The sequence below is a fragment of the Salvelinus alpinus genome, chromosome 3 (assembly GCF_045679555.1).
Source record: "Salvelinus alpinus chromosome 3, SLU_Salpinus.1, whole genome shotgun sequence".
NCBI classification, from domain to species: domain Eukaryota; kingdom Metazoa; phylum Chordata; class Actinopteri; order Salmoniformes; family Salmonidae; genus Salvelinus; species Salvelinus alpinus.
Genome location: NC_092088.1, coordinates 57,576,269 through 57,599,106, shown reverse-complemented (window position 1 = coordinate 57,599,106; position 22,838 = coordinate 57,576,269). Strand labels below are relative to the sequence as shown.

The 22,838-nt window shown below is 44.8% G+C and overlaps 1 protein-coding gene across 2 annotated transcripts in view; it reads left to right on the top strand.

Moving 5' to 3' along the window:
• LOC139570997 (spectrin beta chain, non-erythrocytic 1) overlaps positions 1-22,838 on the top strand; it is a 136,594-nt gene that overhangs the window by 42,517 nt on the left and 71,239 nt on the right. Inside the window, exon 2 of one of the 2 annotated variants that reach the window (XM_071393429.1) lies at positions 451-692. In XM_071393429.1, coding sequence (XP_071249530.1) covers positions 503-692 — 190 coding nt within the window. In that variant the 5' untranslated portion in view covers positions 451-502. Of the gene's footprint in view, positions 1-450; positions 693-13,200; positions 13,775-22,838 lie in introns of those variants that run through there. The other variant, XM_071393428.1, reaches the window with a different exon arrangement.

Sequence of the window (22,838 nt, the reverse complement as noted above, 5' to 3'; positions counted from 1 at the left end):
ATGGACAAAATCAACATGCACGCAATGGTGCATGAGGACACGCGATGGTGCATGCGGACACGCGTGTGGCCAGTGCAGTCAGCATGTAATGGAGCCTCACAGTTGCTGCCATTGCCAACAGATGAGAATTCAGCTTTCTTCTATGTATTGGAGTAGTTACATTTTATCACCAGGAGGTGGTACTGTAAACAAGCTTTACAAATTCACACAAGCTGTTTGAGACATTAGGGGGAGACAACTTACTTCTAATTTGGACAGAATTGGTCAGAATCTCTATAACCAGTACAATATAATCATTGAAGATTAGGGCTTGAGATTAAAGACTAATGTTAGGATGTAGTTGGAATAGCAATGCACATTTGCTTGATTTAACACACCCTTGGTTGATTATGTAAAATCATCATACGCCTGATCATTTCCCTAAACACATCATCTCCTCTGTGTCCACAGGGCTTCAGGAGAAGCGGCCGATGTGTGGCAGTGTGACAGTTGAAAGGTCAGGATGACATCTGTAGCCGCCGATTACGACCACATGGAGATCCAGCAGCAGCAGCAGCAGCAGCAGCAGCAGCAGCAGCAGCAGCAGCAGTACAGCAGCGACATTGTCAACAACCGCTGGGATGCTGACGAGTGGGACAACGAAAACAGCTCGGCCAGGCTGTTTGAACGCTCCCGCATCAAGGCCTTGGCAGGTAGGTGTAACTGATGTGAAATGGCTAGCTAGTTAGCGGTGGTGCGCGCTAATAGCGTTTCAATCGGTGACGTCACTCGCTTTGAGACCTTGAAGTACATTTACATTTACATTTAAGTCATTTAGCAGACGCTCTTATCCAGAGCGACTTACAAATTGGTGCATTCACCTCATGATATCCAGTGGAACAACCACTTTACAATAGTGCATCTAACTCTTTTAAGGGGGGGGGGTTAGAAGGATTACTTTATCCTATCCTAGGTATTCCTTAAAGAGGTGGGGTTTCAGGTGTCTCCGGAAGGTGGTGATTGACTCCGCTGACCTGGCGTCGTGAGGGAGTTTGTTCCACCATTGGGGTGCCAGAGCAGCGAACAGTTTTGACTGGGCTGAGCGGGAACTGTACTTCCTCAGAGGTAGGGAGGCGAGCAGGCCAGAGGTGGATGAACGCAGTGCCCTTGTTTGGGTGTAGGGCCTGATCAGAGCCTGAAGGTACGGAGGTGCCGTTCCCCTCACAGCTCCGTAGGCAAGCACCATGGTCTTGTAGCGGATGCGAGCTTCAACTGGAAGCCAGTGGAGAGAGCGGAGGAGCGGGGTGACGTGAGAGAACTTGGGAAAGTTGAACACCAGACGGGCTGCGGCGTTCTGGATGAGTTGTAGGGGTTTAATGGCACAGGCAGGGAGCCCAGCCAACAGCGAGTTGCAGTAATCCAGACGGGAGATGACAAGTGCCTGGATTAGGACCTGCGCCGCTTCCTGCGTGAGGCAGGGTCGTACTCTGCGAATGTTGTAGAGCATGAACCTACAGGAACGGGTCACCGCCTTGATGTTAGTTGAGAACGACAGGGTGTTGTCCAGGATCACGCCAAGGTTCTTAGCACTCTGGGAGGAGGACACAATGGAGTTGTCAACCGTGATGGCGAGATCATGGAACGGGCAGTCCTTCCCCGGGAGGAAGAGCAGCTCCGTCTTGCCGAGGTTCAGCTTGAGGTGGTGATCCGTCATCCACACTGATATGTCTGCCAGACATGCAGAGATGCGATTCACCACCTGGTTATCAGAGGGGGGAAAGGAGAAGATTAATTGTGTGTTGTCTGCATAGCAATGATAGGAGAGACCATGTGAGGATATGACAGAGCCAAGTGACTTGGTGTATAGCGAGAATAGGAGAGGGCCTAGAACAGAGCCCTGGGGGACACCAGTGGTGAGAGCACGTGGTGCGGAGACAGATTCTCGCCACGCCACCTGGTAGGAGCGACCTGTCAGGTAGGACGCAATCCAAGCGTGGGCCGCGCCGGAGATGCCCAGCTCGGAGAGGGTGGAGAGGAGGATCTGATGGTTCACAGTATCAAAGGCAGCCGATAGGTCTAGAAGGATGAGAGCAGAGGAGAGAGAGTTAGCTTTAGCAGTGCGGAGCGCCTCCGTGACACAGAGAAGAGCAGTCTCAGTTGAATGACTAGTCTTGAAACCTGACTGATTTGGATCAAGAAGGTCATTCTGAGAGAGATAGCAGGAGAGCTGGCCAAGGACGGCACGTTCAAGAGTTTTGGAGAGAAAAGAAAGAAGGGATACTGGTCTGTAGTTGTTGACATCGGAGGGATCGAGTGTAGGTTTTTTCAGAAGGGGTGCAACTCTCGCTCTCTTGAAGACGGAAGGGACGTAGCCAGCGGTCAAGGATGAGTTGATGAGCGAGGTGAGGTAAGGGAGAAGGTCTCCGGAAATGGTCTGGAGAAGAGAGGAGGGGATAGGGTCAAGCGGGCAGGTTGTTGGGCGGCCGGCCGTCACAAGACGCGATATTTCATCTGGAGAGAGAGGGGAGAAAGAGGTCAAAGCACAGGGTAGGGCAGTGTGAGCAGAACCAGCGGTGTCGTTTGACTTAGCAAACGAGGATCGGATGTCGTCGACCTTCTTTTCAAAATGGTTGACGAAGTCATCAGCAGAGAGGGAGGAGGGGGGAGGAGGGGGATGAGGATTCAGGAGGGAGGAGAAGGTGGCAAAGAGCTTCCTAGGGTTAGAGGCAGATGCTTGGAATTTAGAGTGGTAGAAATTGGCTTTAGCAGCAGAGACAGAAGAGGAGAATGTAGAGAGGAGGGAGTGAAAGGATGCCAGGTCCGCAGGGAGGCGAGTTTTCCTCCATTTCCGCTCGGCTGCCCGGAGCCCTGTTCTAGTAGTGGTTCCCCTTGCTCTGCAGAGGCCGCGGCTTTTGTGGAGCGATGGGTAACGATGCTTCGTGGGTGACTGTTGTTGATGTGTGCAGAGGATCCCTGGTTCGCGCCCGGGTCGGGACGAGGGGACGGAATAAAGTTATACTGTTACATAGGCACCAGAACTACAACACTACTGGATCTGAGGACCATCTTACACATGGATATACTGTTTTACATTGTCCTTTCCAGCACAGTTCAAGCATCTACGGTGGATACGCAAACAACTTTGTCCCCTGCTCCAACCCGACTGCCTGGTCATAGACTAACTAAACACTAGGGGCCAACACTGGCCCCAACTGACACAGCACAAGCTTCTTCTATTGCATAAATGGGTTACAAATGTCACAGTGATGTATACTTCCTCATAGGGTCAGGCTGGATTCAGCCTATCCTTTGGCTACTCTTGAGCCAATTGAACTCTCCAGCTACTCTCTTGATTTAATCAGATTAAGTTTCTGTGCTACATAGGATTAAGCTGTATTGCTTGTTAATTGGGATCATTAGGCTTTAATGTCATTGAGGTGAGTATGTCCACTGTCTCTGGACCGCATAAGGTACTTCTGTGAAGATTAACAGGGGATTAGTGGACACAGAGTTACAGAATAGCCGTTAACGAGGAATAATTAATTATGGAAAATGAGGATTAACTCTGGGGGCTGGTAATCTATGTTGTACAGAAAATAAATATACTAACGTACAGTAAGTGGTCAAAGCCCTGTGTTATTGTAGAAAAGTATACACACACAGGCTGCCACTGCCTCCTTTTAAGATGAAGCATTGTAGCTAGAATGGCCATTATAAAGCCATATCCTCCTGTCCTAAGGTCTATGTGGCACTGTTGTTGTTCCATAATGCCCATCTTACATCTTAATACAATGCGGTATTTGGGCTCACCCAGACAATGAAAAGAGACCACCTACTGTACCCCCCTACAGTACAGAATGTGTCCCTGCTAAGGTGTTCCCCTTTTACCCCCAGTAGTATTCGTGGTGGCACTGTGTTTGTGCTGTAATCGTAGCTGTAGGCCTGTTTTTGGGCTCCGTAGTTCACTGGTTTCTAGGCTAATGTGCTAGTGTTTCACTTAACTAAATAATTCACCTGCCTCTTAAATATGCAGGAGTTGTTGGGGACTACAGCACCACAACATGGCTTCTCCGGCTCTTTGACTTTCAGTTATTTGGTCTTTCATTCATGATAATGGCTGTATTCTTGTTATTGGGCCATATGTATTGTAAATCCTGCTTTTCTCTTATCCCCATAGAGTAGCTTGTGTCACTGTCTGAGTTGCTTTTTGTAGACTATGTACAGTGCCTTCGGAAAATATTCAAACCCCTTGACTTTTTACACATTTTGTTGCGTTACAGACTTATTCTAAAATGGATTAAATAGAAAAAAAATCTGCAGCAATCAACACACAATACCCATAGTGACAAAGCGAAAACAGGTTTTTAGACAATTTTGCAAGTATTCAGCCCCTTTGCTATGAGACTCGAAATTGAGCTCAGGTGCATCCTGTTTCCATTGATAATCCTTGAGATGTTTCTACAACTTGATTGGAGTCCACATGTGGTAAATTCAATTGATTGGACATGATTTGGAAAGGTGCACACACACCTGTCTATATAAGGTCCCACAGATGTCAGAGCAAAAACCAAGCCATGATGTCAAAGGAATTGTCTGTAGTGCTCCGAGACAGGATTGTGTCGAGGCACAGATCTGTGGAAGGGTACCAAAACATTTCTGCAGCATTGAAGGTCCCCAGGAACACAGTGGCCTCCATGATTCTTAAATGGAAGACTTTTGGAACATCTAAGACTCTTCCTAGAGCTGACCACCCGGCCAAACTGAGTATTGGGGGGGAGAAGGGCCTTGGTCAGGGAGGTGACCAAGAACCCGATGGTCACTCTGACAGAGCTCCAGAGTTCCTCTGTGGCGATAGGAGAACCTTCCAGAAGTACATCCATCTCTGCAACACTCCACCAATCACGCCTTTATGGTAGAGTGGCCAGACAGAAGCCACTCCTCAGTAAAACGCACATGACCGCCCGCTTGGAGTTTGCCAAAAGGCACCTAAAGACTCTCAAACCATGAGAAACAAAATTTTCTGGTCTGATGAAACAAAGATTGAACACTTTGGCCTCAATGCCAAGCATCACATCTGGAGGAAACCTGGCATGGTGATGGCAGCATCATGCTGTGGGGATGTTTTTCAGCGGCAGGGACTGGGAGACTAGTCAGGATCAAGGCAAAGATTAACGGAGTAAATTACAGAGCGATCTTTCGTGAAAGCCTGCTCCAGAGTGTTCAGGACCTCAGACTGGGATGAAGGTTCACCTTCCAACAAGACAACGACCCTAAGCACACAGCCAAGAGAATGCAGGAGTGGCTTCGGGACAAGTCTCCGAATGTCCTTGAGTGGCCCAACCAGAGCCCAGACTTGAACCCGATCAAACATCTCTGGAGAGACCTGAAAATAGTTGTGCAGTATAGTCCCCATCCAACTTGACAGAGCTTGAGAGGATCTGCAGAGAAGAATGAGAGAAACTCCCCAAATACAGGTGTGCCAAGCTTGTAGGGTCATACCCAAGAAGACTCAATGCTATAATCGCAAACAATAGTAGTGAATTTCCAGTGTAACTTGATCACCTCTCTTGCGCTGCTCAACAGTGGATTGTCACATCATTAAACTTCAGTTTGCTTGCTCTGTGTGCTCTTTGTAAACAGATATGACATGTGACTGGCTCAATTACATTTTTGTGAATATGTTTTTTTTGGGTGAGTGGAAAATCATACTGTGGGTATTTCAAAATACCCCGGTTTATGGAATATACAGTATTCCGCCCAAGCCTAATCAGTTGCATTTTTTTTTATATCTATATCACATGGTAACGTGGTTTCAGTTCCTTATGAGCCACCATAGTTGTTGTCATGTGATGAGAGCTCAAACTGCTCCAAATTTGAACAAGCAAACTGACTGGCTAGCTAGCTAGACCTAAATTGGAGTAAACTAATTTAGCTGTACCACTATTCCAAATTTGGAGCTACATTTCTAGCTATACATTTTGTGCCCATTCCGTCTTTGTCCGATTAGCAACAAATCTGATCTGTAGGAGAGAGTTGAGCTTGTAGACCACTGATTTGGCCAGCTCATCCTTCTCTAGGCCGCTGGTTGGCCAGGTCGTCATCCTTAGCGAGATGACATCATGTTCTATGAGGAAATATAAATACTTTTTTCAATGTTCTGTTTGAGATACAAGTTTGAGTTGTTTTTTAAAATTATATTTTTCTCCAATTATTGCTTTGGCCAGTATAGTACCAGTATAGAACGAGTCAACAAATTTCTTTAGATATGACTTAAAAGAATATTAACTTTTAAAAGTGAGATTTTTACTGGGCAGTTACTTTAAACTACACATAATGCAAATAATATATATATGGTACAAATATCCATATGTCTTACCAAGTGCTAGCTGGCTATTTTGTCGGGTGGGTTCCACCACTGATTTGTGGGCTGGTCACTAACGTTAGCTAACATAAACTCACCCCATTCCGTACAAATGTGCGCAATCGCGACATTCAAACGAGGCAGCAAAGAAAACTAATGGGACTGTAGCGACTGTGTTGACTTCAAAATCTGGGGTATGAACTACGTTTCTATTCAAGCGTTGATCGACATGGTAATGGCTCTATAGTATTGGAGAAAAGTTGAAAAAACTGACCCTCCGTTACATCGTGACGTGTCATGCCGTAACGTACAGCACGCATAAAGCAACTATTTCTGTCTTACAATCTCTCTCCACCAGGTGTAGCACTTCTCTCATTGTTTAAAAACAAGAAATGGACAGTGACGGGGGTACGGGGGGATACCTAGTCATTTTTTGTGTCATCACTGTAAGCGATCATGACTCTCAAAGCCGCTGTTCACTTCTGAAGATCACTTCAGCACTGCCCTAAAAAACCCGATTCAAATTCGACACAAACCTTCAAATAGGTATGTAATGACACATTATATAAACTTTATATTGTTTTATTTACATATTAGAGGCGATAAGGTGATAAATTGGACAGATCGAGTGAAAAAAAGCAGTTTTCCCACACATCTCCTCTCCTTCTCACTACCAAGCATTAGTTTTGCTTCCCCACCCGCCATTTTTAAAAAGACCCGACGGAGCTCATTGCCTTGAATTATGCAGAAACGGGCAGCTTGGAGGTCATGTCATTAATTTTGTTGGAAAGGGGAGAAATTGTGCTTTACAATGGTATTGACATTACAGTTGATCTGGAAGAATTGCGTTTTTGGGGCGCTAAAATAAGGTCAATTGTACGGACCAAGGCGATGTACAAAAGTGAGTGAGTTTACGTTACTTGGCTAGCTAGTTAGCTACCATCTAGCTGAGGGTCGCTAGGTAACATTAGCTAAAGCAGATGAAAAAAGAAAAGCAAGTTGGCTAACTACAAAGATGTTTGTTAAAACCAGATGATATGTGCACAAGCATAAACAGAAATAATGTAAAGAATACATACATGGCACAAAGTTGCTTTCTTACAATGTTCCAGCTGTCTATCTAGCTCGTGAAGAATTTTTCCACCAGCAGTTGTTTGTTGCCTGCTATTTTGTTCTATAACTGTTTGTGGGCTAGCTGGCTAGTTAGCTAGCATGTGAGGGCAGTTGACTCATGGAGAAACAAATAAATGTATGTATACTTAACAAAATATAAACGAAACATGAAATGTTTGGTCCCATGTTTCATGAGCTGAAATAAAATATCCCAAAAATGTTCCACATGCACAAAAAGCTTATTTCTCTGAAATTGTGTTCACAAATTTGTTTACATCCCTGTTAGGGAGCATTTTTCCTTTGCCAAGATAATCCATACACCTGGCAGGTGTATCAAGAAGCTGTATCATTACACAGGTGCACCTTGTGCTGGGGACAAAAAAAGGCCCCAAAAAATTGCAGTTTTGTCACTCAACACAATGCCACAGATGTCTCAGGTTTTGAGGGAGCGTGCAATTGGCATGCTGACTGCAGAAATGTCCACCAGAGCTGTTGCCAGAGAATTGAATGTTAATTTCTCTACCGTAAGCCACCTCCAATGTAATTTTAGAGAATTTGTCAGTACGTCCAACTGGTGTCACAACCACAGACCACATGTAACCACGCCAGCCCAGAACCTCCACATCCGACTGCTTCCCTTTGGGGATCAACTGAGACCTGCCATCCGGACAGCTGATAAAACTGAGAAGTTTTTCTCTCCGTAATAAAGCCCTGATTGGCTGGGCCTGGCTCCCAAGTGGTTGGGCCTATGCCCTCCCAGGTCCACCCATGGCTGCGCCCCTGCCCAGTCATGTGAAATCAATAGATTAGGGCCTAATGAATTAATTTCAATTGACTGATTTACTTATATGAACTGTAAAATCTTTGACATTGTTGCATGTTGTGTTTCTATTTTTGTTCAGTAACCAGTTTATAACATGTTTTGCCATAATTAGTGCCCTAAAAATAAATGTTTTGTCATACCCGTGGTATACCACGACTGCCAGCCAATCAGCATTTCAGAGCTCGAACCACCCAGTTTATAATGGCCAATATACCATTTCTAAGGGCTGTTCTTATGCACGACCCAAATCGGAGTGCCTGGATACAGCCTATATTTTTGATCATAATATGAAACATGCAATACATTGTGGACCAAAGTATTTATTGTCTTGCTATTTTGACAACCTTTTTGTTGTATTAAAGTTAGTGAGCTGGTCTCATTGGTGAACCCATGCTTTGTCTTTGCTTTGCTAGCTATCCGCCGAGTGCGGCAGCAAATGCCGGTGCGTTTTGTTTTTTACAAAAGAGTGTAGAAAGCGGGTAAAATAAGTATTAAACGATATCACGACATCCCTCAGTCATATCGATATCAAACGATATTGATATCATATAGAATTATCGATATTGGTGCCCACTACTAGTAACCAGTTTATAATACCAATAAGGAACCTCTGGGGTTTGATGTATATGGCCATTATACCATGACTAAAGGCTGTATCCAGGCACTCCGCTTTGGGTCGTGCATAAGAACAGCCCTTAAAAATGGTATATTGGCCATTATAAACTGGGTGGTTCGAGCTCTGAAATGCTGATTGGCTGACAGCCGTGGTATACCACGGGTATGGCAAAACATTTATTTTTAATGCTCTAATTACGTTGGTAACCAGTTTATAACAGCAATAAGGCACCTCTGGTTTGTGGTATATGGCCAATATAGCATGGCTGTCATGCATAATAACAGCCCTTAGCTGTGGCCATATACCACACGCCCTTGGGCATTATTGCTTAAATATACCACACCCCCTGGGGCCTTATTGTTTAAATACTGTATATAGCATAATTTGTATTGTTAGGTCTGAGGTATATTGTTCGTGTATCACCGGTTATCATGTTGCGTGGTATTATTACTTTCCCCTGTTTTCGAATTAAGCAGATCTGATTTTATTGATTACTGCACCAGTCATGTATTCATGTAATCCATCTCTATACTGACCTGATGTTTGTGTAGTACAAACCCTTTCTCTCCGCCCTACCCTCTCTTGCTTTTTTCTCTCTTTCGTTCACTCTCTCTCTCTCACTCCCTCTCCCTCGCTCCCTCTTAGCATTTGCTGGCCAGATGTGAGTTTAACGTTGCAGTGGCGATGGCATTCTGCTCCTTTGGCGTCTCTTAATGGAGGTGACTGCGCTTACATCACTCACACATGCCTGCCCCTTTTTTCAGAGGCGTTCATCATCAGTTAGGCAGCCAAGCAGTGTGGTTCTGTCTATGTCAGCAGTTTAATATGGAATATTGCCATTTTCTCACATTGTTAGTTGTGGAGAGCTCACCAGTGTGGTGAAACATGTATTTATAGGCATTTACTGTATTTAAGTAAAATCTTCAATTCAGAATCACCTCTCAAAATGTTGCCAAACAGTTCCAGTTAAGGTTAGCTGTACAGTGCAGGGCAGGGCACAATTGGCCCAGCGTCGTCCAGGTTAGGGGAGGGTTTGGCTGGGGTAGGCTGTCATTGTAAAATAGGAATTTGTTCTTAACTGACCTGCCTAGTTAAATAAAAATAAATAAATAAATACATTACATAATGCACCCCGCCACCACACTAAACCATGCTGTTCAAGGATACAGAATGACTTAGGAGGTGCCAGGTCTTGTGTTTGATCACACTAACATGTCTGTGTAAACCAATCAAGTCTATGGTGTAAACTGATGCCCCTTCCTGAGGCACAGGCTAGTTTTCTCCTGAACAGTGCGTATGGCCTGGTGTGTTTCACCTCCACAGTGTGCATATGATAGGTAGGCAAATCTAAAACCACTTGGGGCTAACTGCACTGATCCCTCTAGAAACAGATCTGTATCTCCTTACACTGAAGGAAGGAGCAAGGGAGTGTGTATGTATGGCTAACAGTACATATTCAGTTTGGAGCTAATCCCAAATTAGGGTATGGTATGTACAGTAGTGTACAGTATGAGAATACGCCCAACAGCCAAAAGGTTTGTGTGTGAATGTCTGTCTGCGATGGTAAATAATGTCATGAAGAACCCCCTGCACTTGCTAAGACAGTCTGCACTGCGGGATGCTGGTTTCCAGTAAGAGTGTTTGTGGATTTTTTTCTCCACCCTTTCAATTTGTGTGTATTGACCTGTTTGTAACCTTGGCAGTATCCCTGGTGTGTTTCTGGTAAACGTCGCTCTGCTTGACCCTGGAATGTCCAGGAATAACCAGTGCGGAGGTCACAGGAATGGCTGTGGAGTTGAGGAGAGGAGCTCTTAAAAGCAATCGCCACATTCTGAAAAGCCGGCCCAGCCAAGACGTGTAAATAAATAAAACTAGCCATGGCAGCCTCCTCTCCTCCCATCTTAAAGAGTCTTTATGCTGCTGAGCATCCACCCCAAGCCCCCCTGCTCCTAACATTCTCTGCATTCCAACATTTACACATTAAAACAGGAAGCCACCAACTCAGACAGACTCCCCAGGTCTGGGGGGGTGTATCATGTCCCAAATATAAGAGAAAGACGAGAATGTGTGTGGAGTGGACTCTGACTCTGGCTCAGTAAAGATATTCATCAATCTTTCTGGCAGGAGCTGAACTCATAAGAATGTCATTCTCATTCGACAGGGATGAAACGGAGTGCTGTTGTGAAATTCTCCACGATTACAAGTTTGTGTCCTTAACGCATCACTGTGGCGCCCAGTGAAGACTGTGCCAGCAGGGCCAGGTTTCTTAACAACCCACTGGCTTCGTACCACCTCCACCTGTCATAGCTGTCTCATGGCTGTCCCCGTGTAGCTTCTAATCTAGATTATGTATGGGCTTTTGTGGAGTGCCTGTATATTTGAGTCTGTGCCTTAGCAGGTCTCTGGTGTACCATCTTTAAGGAAGCATTTAGTTATCAGAAAAGAAAAAGGAAGGCTCTTATCGAGTAACACATTGGTTGATTGACTTTGTGGCATCTAATGAAGCATAATGAGTTTATTTTGTCGCCGCTTGTGCGCCATTGTTTCCCCTTTTGTCCTTGTGGATTACAGTACAATGGCTGTAGAGGCATGTCTGTCGTGTAGCACATGCCAGAGAGAGTGGCTGTCAAGTGATGTTTCACTGCTTCACTCTCCTGGTTGGCGGGTTATGACTAAGATCACATGGTGTCCCCCCCCACTGTGAATCTTAAACCACTGGACCATCTTTGTGAAAAAGCATTTGCAACATCCTCATGGGACATTGTTGTAAGTAGTGAGATATTGCTTTTGCATGCATTAATTAGATAATATAGAAACTGTTTCAGATGAGGGTTCTGCTATTTAAGTGAGGGAGTATTTAAGTTAAACAGTGGAGAGGAGAGGGATGTTTTTTGAACTGAATGTTCCACTCAAACACACCATTCAGAAGAGGAGCTCCAGAGGGGATTCACGAGGAGGCCTTGTGATTTGTGCTCCGACCATACAGGAAATTGGGGCAGTTCATATGGAGTTTTTCATTTGGTCCATACTCTTTTCCCTTCAGACATTCAGCTGTTTTCACTTCACTATTGACTACTATAAACAGCCCCCTTTCACTGCTCATGTTTACCTTGCTCATTCAGCTATCACCGTGCATTTACCTCCCACACTCATTCTTGACAGCACAGAGATACCACACTCACCCAACTTTCAAAGGGTTTGTATATAAAACCTAATCTGGAAGCGCCTCCCCCGCCATGCTATGCCAGGCTGGCTCGGCCCAAACCTGGAATGGTTTTCAGTGCGTATAATCACATTAGACTGACTGCCCTGTGAAAACACACAGCAATGTTAAGATATGTTACAGTATAAATACATTGCCAGGAGTAATGGGCCCGGCGGGGTTGAATTCACATGAGGTTTGGGAAGTAGAAACCTTTTATCCCCTAAAAGCCATGCCTTCCATTTAAAGCTAGTGAAGAAATTCCATACCATAAAATGCCTGGAATTTAAGAAAGACCAGCTTTGAAATGGTGTAAAAGGGGGTCTTTCCGGCAAAGGGTTTTCAGATGGGTGGGAATATTGTGCTGTTCGACTAGTCTAACTACTGTAAATGTTTTAAGAGTGCTTTCTTGTCAGGAAAAATGGAGTAAATGGGGATTCATTGTTTTTCTGATAAATAAAAGGCTTATTTTGTGCTCTGTGATTATCTAATAACCCCTCGCTTCAAGCGGTGGGTCAGGTGGACTACATGGCTAAATAATGAAGAGGAGAGGAAAGGAGAGAAGACTGGGGAGACCTGCCTGCACTTTGGGTCCGGTTCACTGTCTAGGATATTATTACACAGAGCTCACTATGAGAGCTCCTTATTCTTCTGGCTTTGTCTGGCCATTCAAAAGCCAGTGCATTTTTGTAAGGCCCACACACTAATGTGAAGCGGTGAGGGTGGGGGGGCTAGCAGTGAACTCTAACAGGACGTGCTGGTAAAACAGAGTCAGGAAGTTCGTTTTTTGTGTGCATGAGCCTGTCTACGCATCAGTGAAATATTAGGGGATGTTTTGTCTCTTAAAATAACAAATGTACTTAGAAATGGGGAAGGTCATGGCCAAGTCTCCCCCTCCCCCTTTCTATTTCCATTTGGTACAGCCCACCACTCCCCTCTGCTCCTCCCTCCCACTCCCCTTTTTGATAATGAGGCTGTGACATCACCACTGAACACAAGGACTGTGAGTGGCTGCTGAAGGAATTCCAGGTTGCTGGCTCCTCCCCCCTCCCCCCTCCCTAAGGTTTGTAAAAGGTGTGCAGTGTTTGAGCAGCCCTCCGCTCATTGCAGGAGTACAGAGTCCAGCGTGCTTTCTCTGCTTCCCTCTCTCTCACTCTGTCTCTCTCCATGTGGCTTTTACCATATTGGAACGCAGCACTTTATCGTTCTCACTGTGCGTGTTAGTGTCAGCAAGCTGCTTGTGCTGTGTGAATATGGGTGGATGATAGAGGAGGGAGGACAGAAGACTGAGACGAGTATGATGCTGCGGTGCTGCTGAGCCAGCAATTCACCTCGGGGCTAACTGCTGCACGATCACCCAGAGAGGGACTCTCCCAGCTAACCTCTTACAGGGACCACCACTGGACATTCTTTTTTAGAAGGAGGGGGACCAGCGAACCCTTCTTCTCTCCAGCCCTTTATTTTCTACTGGACTGATGGAGCTACAGAGGGCGACCAGCATGCCTGGCCCCTTGTCCCCAGGGCCTATTTTTCCAGGGTCCCACTCCCCAGGGCCCCTGTTCCCTTCCTCTGGGCCCGGCCCCTCTCTTGCCTCCAGCCCCGGCCCTGATCCGGGCTACTCTGCTAAACAGGCTGCCTTCAACTACAACCAACTCGAAGGCCGTTTTAAGCAGCTGCAAGGTAAGATAAGTAGGGAGGAAGGCAGAGCAGAGCAGAGCCCAGGGCTTTGTTTACCAGCGTTGCTATGCACGCTAAAGCTAGCCGATGATAGCTGACAATCGGGAAGTGTCTGTAGTATCCGGTTCATAAAGACATATGATTTCATGGTGTCGGGAAGCAGTTGTGAATCTCAGGATGCCTGGGGATGTAAGGTTTCCCGTCTTTGTTTTGCATTGTCTGTCAGTGATAGGAGAGGGTCGCAGCATCCTCTAATTCCTACGAGGGAGAGGGCTGGGGGATCATGAGGCAATGACAGACGCCATCCATCACCTAATGAAATATTGATGAGGTAGTGCAGGGTGGGAAAAGAGGAAGACTGGATATCAGCTACACGTGTACAGAGACACTTTTTTAGGGAGACAACGGGGTAAAAGGAAAGAGACATTTTAAAATGTGCCTTTCAGACCAGACAGCATGGCTGCAGCTGACTGGCTGTTCCAAGACGACAATAGCAGGAGAAGAGAAGTGGGAGGGGCGGTGTTCTCTTGTGTTGCTTTGTAAGCAGCATGGTGCTAGAGGAGGAGAGCCCTGGCATTGCTCCTTGTTAGACGGTGTGTTGTGGAGTTGTTAACCAGACAGGAGGAGTCTCACGTTGTCTTGTTTCGCAGCACATTAGAGGATGAAAGAGGGCTGTGATGGAGCACGCTCCACTGAGCATGCGCCGAACAGAGGGAAGAGCATTTGAGCCCCTCTGTCTGTCCCGTGCAGTCTGCCTGCATTCCACAGCCCTGCCTGCTCATTGAAGTGTGTGTATGTTTGGGTCTGTCAGTGCTGCTCTCATTCCCTTTCTCATGGGCAAAACCTAAAGAACAAACACGACTCCTCATCTTAGCTGAGACAGAAGTCATGTCTCACTCTACGTTACAAACAAAGCCTTGTATGGCCTCTGATCATTTGTTGACATCTGTTATTTCTGTGGGCAAGATGCTGTTTATTGACTGGGATCCTGTGAGGGTTGGTTGTTGTCTTGTGCTCAGAGCTGTGAAATACAAGGAAGTCACAACTGGAGCACGAGGGCTGAGTTGAAGCAGGGGGCACACAATCTCATGCAAACAGCATTATACAGTACGTGTACACACAGACAGGTACATCATCGCAGGCGCCAGGAATGAATGAGTGTGTTGACTTATGATATTGAGATATTGCGATACTTTATTAGCTTGCATAATGAAATATCTTTGAGATGAGGTATTAGTGAATGATACGTTTTCCTGGCAGTCTCCTCTGTGGTTTCATTAGCATGCTAGTGTCAGAGAGGCCTCTGAACCTCTTCAGACACCCTATGGAACCCATGACTCCAGAGGCGTCTCTGTTATCGTTACTCATTGTGTATTTATTCCTCATGTTACTATTTTTCTATTATTTCTCTATTTTTCTCTCTGCATTGTTGGGAAGGGTCCGTGAACAGTTCGCCTGATGTTTACGAAGTATGTGACGAATAATTTGTTTACGAGCCAATGTCACTGTGAGACTGAGTCTCCCCTGATTTAATATGAATCACTGCAGCCCTGACAGCACAGCACTTTCACTCCACACAGAGACATGGGACAGGGAGGGATACCGCCCAAGTATTGTGGCATCGCTGAGATAATGTAGTGTTGAAACGTGGCAGATTGGTCTGTCGCTTATTGGTCTTCTGCATTAGCTTTCTCTGTACAGAGAAGTGTGCCAGAGAAAGGTGCTGACCCAATGAACTATTGTCCCATTCAGCTACATATTTCTGTCTGGGACCAGCATGGAGAACACTAGCTTATGATAAGCTCTCTGTGTGCACCCACTTTGGTGTTTAGTACTGGACATGAAGGCACTGATAAATTCACAGACAATTCCAATCTTTATTGTTTTGGGTCTGGTTTCTGAGGCCAGTCCATTTGGCTATGGGTCAGCTCTAGCGCCTAACTGTTGCTTGGTGCAAGACAGTTATCAGCCTGGTAAGACCACTGACAGACTCTTCCTGCACTGCCCCTGTGTGCTGTAGGGGCCACGATGAATGAATAAACAACTCTTCTAAAATAGACAGGGTGAAAGAGGAAGGAAGTTGGCATCTTTATGAAAGGGCCAGTCATTGCTGCATTCCCAGAGCAATTCAATCAATGACTCAGTGGAAAACCATACCTGTTGTGCTGCTTTGATTGTACTGTATATCGAATAGTTGCAGAGGGAAGAGGAGGCTCTTGGTTCCAAGTCTGGCTGAATGTGTTTTTGATTTGTGCCGCAATGATACTATAATGAAAAACAGAATATCTGTCAAGTGACGTGGTAGTACATCTTTCACAGGTGGTAGTATGTCTTCAGACTTCACACTACATTATATGTCCATCTGGGTGGATGTGTAGGGTTGGAATGTCTGGGAGGCCATAGTGACACAGTTCTTTATGCTCCCTGGACTCGAGATGGTGTAACATGAGCTCGGTGGAAAGTGTAAATCTTGCGTTTCCTGGAGCTGTGCTGAAGGTTAAGGAGGGCCAGAGAAAGAGCTAGAGGGAAAGAGGGGGAGACTATACCAACCTGATGAAATGGGCAGTCCTTGTGTCTGGTCTCTCACCAGCCTTAGTATGATTGATTGGTCAGAGAATAGGAGGACTCCGGTCTTTGGCACTCTTATAACTTCATTTACAAATGGCCACCAGCACATCCATAAATGACCTAGACCATTACAGCGATGATGGAGGCCCTGGTTAGCAAACATGAGGTAGAAGAAAATCACATGTGGTAAAAAGAAAAACACTATGCTGTGATGCTTGCATTGAATTCTTACCTCTTCTTTCTATCCATCATATGACCTCAGAAGTCTATCTGGCAATGAAAGTACTGGCACTAGGGGAAATGACAGACCTTTGCAGCAGACAAAGTTAGTGTGGATAGTGATGTCTTCTGGGAGGGAAGAAAGACATAAAATGCTCTAAAGGGCTGTAGACTGTATGGATATCAAACATAATGTCACCATATGGGTGTGATGGAGACATAGCCACACAGTTCAGGCCATCAGGTTCAGATTGGTGTAGCTACAGTGTGCAGGCCTACATGTTCAGGTTGGCATAGCTACACAGTACAGGCCAACATGTTTAGTATAGGTATCAGATAAATGTAGCCTACCTGTGTAGTTTTGGTTGGCCAATGGTGCAGTTTTAGACTCCCTTCTCTTGTCCGCAGAGACAAACTTGAGCTATTTTAAAGCTAGTTTCCTGCAATTGTACACATTTTGTCTTGGGGCTGAGAAAAAAATTGAAGTTTCAAAGCTAATGTCCTGCAATTCTACACATTTTGACATGGGGGGAGAACATTTTACAGTTTTAAAGCTAGTTTCCTACACTTGTTTTTTTTTTTTTTTTTTAAATGTAATGAAGTCGAGATAAGAATTGCAATTTCAAAGCTAATTTTCTGCAATTCTACACATTTTGACATGGGGGGAGAACATTTTACAGTTTTAAAGCTAGTTTCCTACACTTGTTTTTTTTTTTAAATGTAATGAAGTCGAGATAAGAATTGCAATTTCAAAGCTAATTTTCTGCAATTCTACACATTTTGCCATGGCTTATGCCATGGTCTTATGTTATCTGAGTGACTCAAACATTGGAATTTTAAATTCTCAGTTTTTATTTTTGGTTATTGTTGCTTCATTATATTTCGACATCCTTTATATCTAGTTTTAGTGGTTTAAGTTTACACTGAAAATGTTTTACCATCCCGATTTAAAAAAAAAAAATTATAACATTTTTTTGCAGTGGTGGCCACAATTTAGCTAAATGCATATAGGGGAAACATTGCCTCTGTTCCGCTCTTGGCTCCAATTCACAACTCTGATTGGAGAAAGTCCACAGGGTGAGACACTTGTTGAAATGTCTGCCTTGTAGGAAACTGACTTTAAAGGGCTGTAGACTGTATGGATATCAAGCCTTGAGCCACGCTGCATGGAACCCCCTAAAACCCATCAGGGGCCTCCGGATCCCTCTGACAATGGAGGTTGTATCAGCCTATCAACTCCAGGCCAATGCAGTGTGGCCCAGACTGTTATGAATGGGAGTGGAGTGACAGAGACTGGGAATGCTGAGATGACAGGCAGCCTCTTTCATCCAGCTATCAAGAGGGAAAATGACCCAGGCAGCAGAAAAGAAGCCAAGCTCATTGGATGGCCCAGATTGGGATAGTATCAGTATTGTCAAATGTAATTGGTTGTGAAAGGCATGCTTGGCCCTGAGTGTGTTTTGGAGCGGATGGGTATGGACAGTGGGGTGTCCCGGTTCCCAGTTTAAATGTGCTCGTTTTCAGATGTTGCCCGTGTACATTCTCACTCTCTCTCTGAGGTTTCAAAATTAACTCTGTGTCTTTGCATAACTTATAGTTTCTTTGGTTATTTGCACCAATACTACATTCAATTTGGCATTGTGAAATGTAAATGAACTTGCAACGGTACATTGTGTGTTACATTTTCTTGTTCATTCTGCTAACAAGAAGATTTTACAGTAAAACACTGAAAGTGGTCAGCATTTGTTAAGATAAAGCATTGCCAGGAGATTAATAGTAGGTACACACTGGGCTTGCCTGTTCTCTTACAGGGCGGTCAGAGAACAAACAGACTGTTTGATTTTCTTCCTTCAAAACAAAGGTCGGCTTCACCAATCAACTGAAATGTCGCTACATGTGCAGGGCACCTCTTTCAGATCGCAACAGTTGGCCAGTCAAGGGTAAACCTCTACTCCAGCAGAGCAGAGAGAGGCAGGCTGATCAGCTGAGTAGCCCTGGTAGGCAAAGGCAGATTTGTTACAGCCATAGAAGAGGTTTGTCTCAACATGACGTTCTGTATCAAGAACCTTGGCGTTTAGTGTTGTGAGGAAAATAAACTAATTTAGTAGTGTTGAGTCTTGGTACATGTGTAGGCAAGGTATCCACACTATCAGTACAGGGAACGTCATGGTAAGTACTGGGGCGTGAGCCCAAATTCCACCCTGGTGAAAGGCACGGAAGCATGGGATTTGGGTCCGGATGCTTTGGGAATGTGAGTTTAGATATGTTATACGATCCAGGTCAAATGGCCCAAAGCCCTGTTTGTGTTAGTCTTCATAACAGTCATGCGAGAGTGAACAGAGTTAGGCTAAAGCCAACCAGGCTGGTCTGTCTTTGTCTGTCCGCATGTCTCCCCAATACGCTACAGGGTGTGGCTGGAAGAGAGAGAGCGTCAGTTGCATGTGTGTCTGACATAAGAGGGTCTCAGAAAGCTTCTAGTTTTCGAAGCACATCACCAACCTTCCACCCTCTATCTACCCCACCCTTTCCCCCTCTCTCTTCTCCCCCTTCTCTTATTAAAGACAGATGTTTGATATAATGAGCTTTTCTATCTCCAGGCTTGTGGGCTCTACCCCTCCTAGAATAGCACCTACACACCAACCCTTATGTCACAGCCTTGGCCTCTGTATAAGGGGAAACGTGGTTTCTTGTAAGACTTCATTTCATACCTGGGTTATGTTTATTATCAGTAATACTGCCAATAAATTGAGTGGACCTTTTTAGTGGAAGTCCATAGCATTAGGTTGTAAGTCAGAATGAGCTCCAGTTCCAATATGTGAAACCTATCGTCCTAATGTAATATCCAAAGCAGCAGACTGAACTATATATATACTGTTTTTGTTCACTGTAAAAGGTGATATAGATCCGGTCTTAAAAGCCTCTTGGTCCTTCCTAAAGAGGTTGAGATGAGGACCGAAAGCTTCTCTTTAACGCTCAGTGAATTTGTTTGCTTTGGAGTTTCTTCTCTATGCCTAAAGCAACAGAGAGAATGACTAGCATGTGCCCTGCACCTCTCCTCTCCCTCCTACTCTCCATATGACTTCATGACTCCGCTGTGGTTGACTCTGCCTGCCATCTCCTCACTACACCAAGGCTGATTCGTTAAACAGAATAACAGCTCCAATATCTCCTGAACAGCTCATGTTCCACATGATTGCAGGATTTCAGAGCTTCTTAAAACACAAGAATGGAAAAAGTTGACATATCTGAGCTATTATGTAGCAGTTAAAATATTTTGGTTCTGTTCAGAACGTTAGCTTGTTGCGCTTGAAGTTTGATTCATTCATTGCGCGTAGTATTTATTGTCACACTGAGGATTGCGCCTGATTCCCTGTGAACAGCGTCATGTTTTTATTTTATTTTACTACGTCAGAAGGCTTGTCTTACTCTTAGCGACTACCTAGTATACAGTCTTCTGTGTGACTGTGTTTGATCTAACACATACAGGTCACTGCCAAAATAAGGGAACCCCCAATATAAAGTGTCTTAATAGGGCGTTGGGCCACCAGAACAGCTTCAATGCACCTTGGCATAGATTCTACAAGTGTCTGGAACTCTATTGGAGGGATGCGACACCATTCTTCCACGAGAAATTACATAATTTGGTATTTTGTTGATTGTGGTAGAGAATACTGTCTCATGCGCCGGTCTAGAATCTCCCATAAGCGTTCAATTGGGTTGAGATCTGGTGAATGAGACAAACACGCTCCCTTTAGATCCCCTAACCTCCTTTGAGACCCCTCTTTCAAAGTCACTGAGATCTCTTCAAGCCATGGTAGCCAAAATAATGGGCAACTGAGCATTTTTATTCGTGACCTCACCTCTTATGGGATGTTAATTACTTCATTGTCTCAAGAACCACACCTGTGTGGAGGCACCTGCTTTCAATATACTTTGTATACCTCATTTACTCAAGTGTTTCCTTTATTTTGGCAGTTACCTGTAGCTTTAGATACAAAAATGGACAGTAATGTATGCACTTAAGCAAATCGTGTACTCTTTGTGCTCTCAGATAGTCATATCTGTAACTGTAGGTTCTTCTCTGAATGAGTGAGTGAATAGTCATCTCTAGAAACAGGCTGCAAAAATTATGAACACAGTTCACATTCACAGATGTGGTTATGGAAGATTATACAGGAAACACATCATACAGTTTCATTTTTCAACTGGGTTTCCGAGTGTATGACTTGAGTAATAAACTAACATGAATGATATCTCCCTTGTGAGGCCACACAGCTGTAGCTCTCTCTCTCTGTAACTCTCCCCTTGGCTCTGTACTAATACAATGAAGGGAAACATACTGCTCGACCAGCCTTGACATAACCCGATAGGAAAATGTTTTCTGGGTTTTTATTTTTTTGGTGGGTGTTTTTATGTCCCTGTTCAGTAAATTAGGGTACTGTTGAGGTGCCTGTCTGTTCGACACAGTGTGCCAGCTATCATGTGTGGGCCCATAAGAAAGGGCACTGACACTGTGGCAGCCATTTTCCTCCTTGTTTGTCCTTCAACCGCTCTCTCCCTCTCTCGCAGGTATTGGGTGTGCACCTTGCACTGAGCAGGAAGTTGAGAAATTACAGATTTATAAGTGAAACAATGTGGCCTACATTAGAGGGAGGCAGGGTGGAAACATTTGGGAGGACAACCCCAGGGGTGAGTGGTTGTATACTTGGTGTGAATGCAGGGGCACACAGCTGTGTCCTGACTGGAGAGTGAAGCGATGTGTAAATCTGCGCTCCATGGACAAGCAGGGTTGTGTATACATACAGATCATCTGTCTGTGTATGCTTTAGCTGGAGTCATCTGAAGCCTTTCATCCATCTTGTGTCATTTGCACAGCTATCTTCAACAGGACAGTGCCACACAGAATTCCCAATTGTACATGCAGTTTTTCCACACACATACTGTACAGTACATGTAGACTTTGTGTTGGTAGCTGAACAGTTGTATGACCTGCAGTCCACATCTCTTTCAATTACCGCCCCAGCCACCATAGGGTGAGGCAACTGTGAATGACATCAGCCACCAAAGGCCTCAGCCAGAATTTCATTTTGTTGAATGTCTCACCGTATCGTAATGTTTATTTTGGTGCATGGTATTTGTGTGTTTTTCGTGAATTGTCTCGAGGAAAAAGTCCAAATTCCTCCCAACCAGATGTAGACAAAATTAAACTGCAGTTTGCTAACAACAATCTGGGACATGTGGCATTGGGGTGCTGCGCCACAACCAACGTGAAGTTGTTAGGCTGCTGCTAGCCTGATTTACCGTCACTGCTACCTCTTTATTCCTCTGTTCATCCTTTCACCCTTCCCTCTCTCCATCATCCCTCTCTCACTCTGGATCTCAGCTGAATGGGGCACAAATAGGCTATAGTTCTCTTTGCCTCAGGATTAAGGTGTTAACACACCTAGAGAAAGAGTTAATTCTAGGATACAGATGCTGATTTTGCCAGCTCATTTCAAAGGCATTGGAATCACTTTTCAGAAAAGGTCATAAAGGGACATTACATCGGGCTGTAGTAGCCTACAGACTGTTGTTATATGAAACAATGCAGTGTTGATTAGCTCTGTATTCTGGTGAGTAAGACACAATGTGACAGTGTTTTCCTGTGACTAGGTTAGCCGGCGGTCACTGATGGCCTGGCTGTCCCCAAACACACAGCTGCAGAGAGCTGCCCTGGGCGTCAGTATCATTGGACCGTTTTTCTTCATTTCTACTATTTTCTACATTGTAGAATAATAGTGAAGACATCAAAACTATGAAATAACACATATGGAATCATGTAGTAGCCATTTTTTTTTTAAACAAGTCAAAATATTTTTTCTATTTTAGATTCTTCAAAGTAGCCACCCTTTGCCTTGATGACAGCTTTGCACACTCTTGGCATTCTCTCAACCAGCTTCACCTAGAATGCTTTTCCAACAGTCTTGAAGGAGTTCCCACATATGCTGAGCACTTGTTGGCTGCTTTTCCTTTACTCTGTGGTCCAACTCATCCCAAACCATCTCAATTGGGTTGAGGTTGGGGGATTGTGGAGGCCAGGTCATCTGATGCAATACTCCATCACTCTCCTTCTTGGTCAAATAGCCCTTACACAGCCTGGAGGTGTGTTTGGTCATTGTCCTGTTGAAAAACAGATGATAAACCCACTAAGTGAAATCCAGATGGGATAACTTATCACTGCAGAATGTTGTGGTAGCCATGCTGGTTAAGTGTGCCTTGAATTCTAAATAAATGTCCCCAG